Source organism: Muscardinus avellanarius (genome assembly GCF_963383645.1).
Source record: "Muscardinus avellanarius genome assembly, chromosome: 7".
In the NCBI taxonomy this organism is placed as follows: domain Eukaryota; kingdom Metazoa; phylum Chordata; class Mammalia; order Rodentia; family Gliridae; genus Muscardinus; species Muscardinus avellanarius.
In genome coordinates, this window is record NC_137793.1 from 53669382 (window position 1) to 53676291 (window position 6910).

The 6910-nt window shown below is 40.9% G+C and overlaps 1 protein-coding gene across 1 annotated transcript; it reads right to left on the minus strand.

Annotated features, from left to right (window-relative positions):
• Nucleotides 1–2346: 2346 nt before the first annotated feature.
• ZWINT (ZW10 interacting kinetochore protein) lies at nucleotides 2347–4522 on the minus strand (the record flags this gene model as incomplete). Its single annotated transcript, XM_080698686.1, has 7 exons — nucleotides 2347–2455; nucleotides 2532–2674; nucleotides 2831–2887; nucleotides 3015–3181; nucleotides 3310–3433; nucleotides 3600–3690; nucleotides 4482–4522. The coding sequence occupies 7 exons, from the start codon at nucleotides 4520–4522 to the stop codon at nucleotides 2347–2349; spliced, it is 732 nt and encodes a 243-aa protein (XP_080554812.1).
• Nucleotides 4523–6910: the final 2388 nt, after the last annotated feature.

Here is a 6910-nt window from a genome sequence, read left to right on the forward strand (position 1 = left end):
ATACCCCTGGGTTCAACCCTAAGTACTACAAGGAAATAAAAAGAATGAAGATAAAAATATTTTCATATTAAGAACAATAAATATGCAGCTTACAGAACCTAACTAAAAGAAACTTTGAGACATTTATTTCAGATGCTGAGATTATTCCACAGGAAAGCTCTGGAAAATAAAAGGCAAAATGGCAAATAATTTAAAATGAAACACTGATTAAATAAAACCATAATAAAAAAAGTCTATTTTGTGAAAATATAATAAAATAGTTAAAATTGTGATGACCCATTAATGGTAATGTCTTCTAGGCTTCATTTAGGAAGAGGATCAATATTCCTTACACTTTAGACTTTGTTAACTATGAAAGTTAAACTAGCAGAAAACTTCTTTTTTTTTTTTTTTTTGGTGGTACCAGGGTTCCTGGAAGCCCTTCTACTTCCGGGCTACACTCCCAGACCAATTTTATATTTTTGAAACAGGGTCTCTTACACCAGCGCGGCTGACTTCGATCCTGTCTCCGCCTCCCAAGTGTGGGGATTACAAGCGTGCACCACCAGCCCGGCTAGCAGAAAACTTCTTAAAAAAGAAAAGGACAAAAGAAATAAGAAGAAAAAGATAAAGAAAAAGATAAAAACAAAAATTGACATAAAATATTCAAGAAAAAGACATATAAGGCAACGGGTAAGCAAAAAAGAGTTGACAAAGATATATTGATACTAAAATTATTAGAATTCAAATCTAAAATTACTAGCCTAAAGATAAAGAAGGCAACCACAATAGTAAATGTTTAGTTCAGAAGAAAGATACAAATAATGTTAACAGGTATGTGCCTAAATAAAGTAGCTGAAAATAATGTAAAGCAAACTTAACAAAACTAGAGAAATGTAAAAATTAACAATCATAGAGATTTGAATAAACCTCTTTCAGAAGATAATACTCAGATCACCTAAAAGCTAAATATACAATATAAACTTAAAAATAACACACATAATCCAGATACATAGGAAATATTACCAAAAATCCTGACATAAATTATTTTCCTACATCAAATATTAAAAAACCATCAGGGCTATAATTATTCCTGTTGCCAAGTTTACAGTGTTACTACATGGATGATGTCATCTAACCAAATTAGAATAAACCTAGGAAGAATATCTTCCCAGAAACATGTAGTAGAAAACTTCAGATTTTTCAAAGAAACAAAGAGAAGAAATAATTTTAACAAAAAACTGAAAACTCTGTGAATTGAATGAATATGAACAAATTTAAAGGAAGCCAAGAAACATAACCTTAAGTATTTATTGAGAAAACAAATACCAGTGGTTATCATGTGATAAAAATAAATTGTAAAAAGACTACCTCACCCCAAATCAGAAGGGTGGAAATGATAATAGCACAAAAATTCAATGAAGCAAATATACAGTAGTGAATCACAAACGGCAATCTACAATGTAATAATATGAATGCACATCTAAAAGGAGTGATCAAGTATTAGATAACAAAAAGAAATCAAGAACATAACATTAGTCTATCCTAAAAGAGGGTTAGATAGGCTCATTGCTATACCTCCTCCAGTTGACAGCAAAGCCCTTGGTACAAAGAAAGGATTCAGAAAATATCTGAATCAGTGAAAAAATCTTTCCACATCTGACTACCTGCATAAAGCATTCTCCTCCTGAAGAATGTGTTCAACACATTTGCCTCCAGGCGTCTGAGAAAGCAACCTGAGGTGCCTGGCCATCTGCACCATCTCTGTTCACACCAGTTCCAGCTCCTGTCATGTTATTGGCCTTTGAGTGTCTATAGTTCTTTCTACAAGCACGTGAAGATGAACAAACAGGTAAGAGAGAGAGAGCCAGGCCTTTTACTAAATAGACTACTGAGATTGCCCCCACCTGAGTCATGGCCAAAAATCAGGCTGTACTTAAGAGCACAGAGTCCAGCCTGCTGAGTTAGTGCTGGCAGGCCAGGCATGAGGTGACAAGCTTCAATCACAACACAAGCATTTTGTTTCTTCCTACTTCCCATCTCTTCAGTGGGCAGCAGAACTCCAATTCAGAAAGGCAAAGCAAAGGTCCTCTGTCCATCCCCACCTGCAGTTCAGGGATACCATAGCCTGAGTTGGGTTCTGTTATGCTGCTGTCTGGCAGGGAGTCATGGCAAGCTAACAACATGTTGTGGATTCCTGGCCCTGGAGTCTGGGCAGTGGGTACTATCAAGTTCCCAGAATATCTCTCTACCTGCCTGCCCATCTGCCCCACCTCACTCACTTTGGAGGACACACCAGTCTCATGCCACAGTATCACATGTGTTCTTCTCTGCTCCTGGGACTGAATCAGCTGTTTCTGCTTACCATTAAGGAGATCCAGGTGGAGGGGTAATTCCTGTGGTAGCTCTGCCCTCAGCCTCAGGGACCAGTGGCTTACCCTGAAGGCTGTACAGCAGCTGGAGGAAGGTCTGGTGCCTGGAAAAAAGCAGGTGTAAAGGAAGGGAATCTCAGTTGGGCCACCTGAGTCTTCAGCCCACATTCTCAGCCTCACCTCTGCAGGTTATCCTGCTCCTTTTCTGCCTGCTGTTCCAGAGCTCCAAGCTCTCGATAGAGCTGCTCAAGCTCCTGCTGAGTTCCTACTTGACGCACCTTCATTTTTGCAACAACCTCTGCCAGATTCTGTAGACGGTTCTCCTGCCAAGAAAGAGGGTGCAGACATGGCTCATCAAATGCTGAAACCTTAGAACATGCAACTCTTTTAGCCAGGCCTAACTTGAGGCTCGAACTGAGGGAAAGAGGATGCAATCACTTCAAGTAGAAGCAGGAGCCTACAGAAAAGGAAGAACTCACCTGTTGAAGTTGCCACTGCTTCTGGGCTGCCTTGAATTTCTCTGTGGCTACTTGTTTCTGCAAATAAGCAAGAGAGAGATAGATATGGAGAAAATGATAGTAATTTTGGAGAGAGCCAAAGGACCCTACCCAGCTTTCCCTCTTCCTGCCCTTTCCTCTCTCAATTCGAGTTTCCTAGATGCACCTTGGCCTGCAATTGCTCAAAGGCCTCCCGGAGCTGTGTGCACTTCTGTTGTGTCTCCTCCACCTGGGGCAGGGCCTGGGCTAGGGTACTTCTTATGGTCTCCACATGCTCTTGGTAGGTGGCCTTCAGCTCTTTCCATTGCTCCTTGGCTGCAAATGCCTTCTGTCCTATGATAAGCCACCAGGAACAAAAGTATGAGTGAGCCTGCTTCCTATTAGTCAGACAGCAGTCCTAATTCATATCCTCCCTCCTTGCCCACTCAGGCCAGCCTTACCCCAACCCCATGCCTACTCACGACTTGTATCTTCAGACGCCAAGGGGTCCAGGCCATGGGCAATGTCCTCCTGAGCCAGAAAATTTTGTAGGAAGTCTACTACTTGAAGCTGGCTGCAGAGTAGCTTGTCTTTCTTCCGGGAGTTCTGTTCAGAGGGAGAGTAGAAGCAGAGGATTGCCTTACCTCCTTGTACATTAGGCCAACCAGATTGCATCCCACTTTGCTCTCTGTCAGTGTTGGCTAATATCTCCCCAGGAGGCCCCAGGACCAGGCTCTGGCTTCTGAAAATCTGGCTCCCATCTTGTACATACCCTCACAAACTCAGCCAGAATCCGGGCTGGCAGCTCTGCTTCTTCTTGCAAGCCTACAGGTTCCACAAGGTCTGTCACCTCAGCCAGGACACTGGAGAAGCAAGGAAATAAGGGAGACTGCAGGCGCCTGGGGTGCTAGTTCCAGAGTACTTAGACACACACACATTTGTGGATAAGGGTATTAATTCAGAGAGTCTTGCCCTGTCTAAAATCTATAACGGGCTTCAAAACACTACAGCCTGTGACCAAGACTGGTGTATATATGTATGTAAAACACATGCTAATTAACTGTTATAAAAAAATTAGCAGAGGTTAGGAAATAAGGAGTGAGGGCAAAGGGTAGAAATTTTAAATAAAGAGTGCCTCATTGAAAAACAGTCAGGAGGAAATGCCGGAGAAGGGAATAATAAGGGCAAAGCTCTGATGGGCCTCGGGAGCCCTCTTAGAAGGAAGCACAAGCCTTGGAAGGAGTCACTACAAGTGGCGGGATGTCCTCCCTGGTCTTGGGTCTCCAGGATTCTCCTTGTGAGAGGCTGCAGAAGTCTACTTAAGGGCAGAAACGGGGATAAAACAACGCACTAAAAAGGGGCTGTGTTAGGAAAGGGAGACAAGTTAAAGATCCCTCCTGGAATGTCTGTAGAAAGTGAAAACGCTCCAGTTAAAATACTAACAGACGCAAAGGATCGTGCTTTTTTTAAACACACCTTTGGGAAGGGTGAAGCACATCAGGAACCTAAAACTGGAGGTTGGGGTCAGAGCCAATTTATAGCGGAGTCGAACCCCGATAATCGCTCGGGGACGAAAGCCACCAACCATTGTACATGGAACCCTGCAAGATCCGCCACCACCGGCTCCCAGCTGTCCCTGGCAGCGGAAACTTACTCTAAGACAGCCGCCTCCGCCGGGGTCTCTGCCGCCTCCATGACCGCTGGAGTCAATTTTCGTTTTAGATTCACCGGAGACTGCGCGCCAGAGCAGGCGATTGGCTGCTCGTTCAGTGGGCGGAATTACAGAACATCGTAGTTTTTAATTGGTTGGTGCGGCGGAGCGTCAGTTCTTGGCGCAGGCGCAGTTGCGGCCGAGCGCGGCGGGCGCTCTAGGTTCTGCGCCTGCGCAGTCGGTGGCGCCGGAGGGCGGGATTAAGGTGCCGGTTTTGTTGCGTTTTGGCACTTTGATATTTTTCAATTTGGGAAGGAAAGGGAAAAATCATTGTCTTAAGGGAAAAAATCATTGCCTTAAGTTTCTATTTCAGGCAGAACTAGGCATTCACACTTTGTCTTAAAAAATTTATAACTGCAGTAGAAAGTGGTAGGTCTGACTTCCGAGGCGATCAAGATTATTGACCGCGGAGTTATAAGGAACAAATGGTTTGAGCTCGAAAACTATACTGCTTTTAAAGATCCACGAAAACTGCAGCGCAAGGAGAGAGAACCAAGCAAGGCCCAGATGATTATTGAGTTGACAAAATAGAGCTGAAATTCCGGGGAGGTAATGCTCCCTGCGGAGTATGCCTGAAAGGAGAAAACTGCTCTAAAAGGGAATTCGGAGTTCTGCAATTTTCTTGAATATTTAACAAGTACTAAGCAGAATGTCGGAGGAAACTTTTCAAGAGGTTTTAAAGATGCCAGGAGATAACTAACATAGGGTCAGAAATAGTGACTCCACTAATTCGGATGGAAAACGATATCTGCATTTGGCAGAGTATACATAAGAGTCTTGTTCTAGTAGTGGCACTAATTAGTTCCAGGCTGGTGACTGCTTTAGTACCACCTCGCAACTTAAAAAGCAAGACCCAAATGGATCATACTGTTAACAAATCACTTAAATTTGTGGCAGACCAAATTTAAGTATTAACCGAGATTAGAAATCTCCGGCATTCAATAAAGTACAATTAACAGTGCCATTCCGTTAAAAATTGCCAAGCTTGCTTAACAAGAAATACTCCAATAAGGAGAAAAATTAGCTACTGATCAGAATTGAAATGTTAGAATAATCAGAAAAGGACATTAAGGCTGTTATAACTATTTCCCATATTTTCAAAAAGATAAGCAGAGATGTAAAAAAGACACAAGTGGTTAGGATGTGGAGAAATAGGATACCTCATGTGGGAATATATAATGGCACATCATCTTTGGAGAAAGATTTAGCAGTTTGTTAAATATTAAATAATAGAGTTACTAGATAAGTTATGATTTTATTTCTACATATATACCCAAACAAATGAAAACATATACACACAAGAAATTTGTTCATAACTATACTTAGTATTTACAAAATGTAGAAACAATTCACCATAAGCTTTGTGAATGAAAAAACAACAAAATGTACATCCTTTCAATGTAGTGCTACTCAGCAATAACAATGAGTTAACATTACATGCTAAAATAGCAGTGAAGCTTGTAAACATTTTACTAAGCCAAAGATAGTAGTCCCCAAAGGCTGCATATATCATTATTCCATTTATATGCCATATACAGATTAGACAGATCTATAGAAAGTAGATTAATAGTTGGCCAGGGTTGAGGGCCATTGAAGTTGAGTTGTTAAGACTATGAAGATGAACTGCAATATATATATATATATATATATATATATATATATATATATATAATTTTATTTTTTTTGCGGTATTGGGGATGGAATCTAGGGGCATCCTACATCCGAGCTACACTCCCAGCCCTATTTTTTATTCTTTATTTTGAAACAGGGTCTCAATGAGTTGCAAAGGGCCTCTCACTAAGTAGCTGAGGCTGTCCCCAAACCATGCTTTTCCTGTCTTAGCCTCCCAAATTCTGGGATTACAAGTGTGTGCCACCAGGCTGGTCTGGAATTTCTTTTAAGGGGATTGAAAAACAGTTCTAAAATTAGAATAAACTAGTAAAGCTTGAACAATTGTATTTAAAAAGTCATTCATTTTATTTCTTAAAACAAGTGTCAAAAAGTGAAGATAAGCCAGTCATGGTGGCATATGCCTGTAATTCTAATATTTGGGAGGCTGAGACAGGAGAATTATAGGTTTGAAGTCAGCCTCATCAATTTAGTGAGACCCTTAGCAACATCCCCAGTACTATACACACATACATGTCAATCAGAGACATGAAAATATGATAAAGAACTAAATAAAATTTGTAGAGATGAAAAGTACAACATAATAGATAAATTTAGATGGTAGTAATAGTACATTAAATGTTGCAGAACAGTATTTTGTATCACTTGCACACTATCGGAAATGAACCACAGAACAAAATAACTGAGTTAGTAAAGTGAACAAAACAGCAGGAAACTGAGAATTTCTTATAGCCTGATATGTT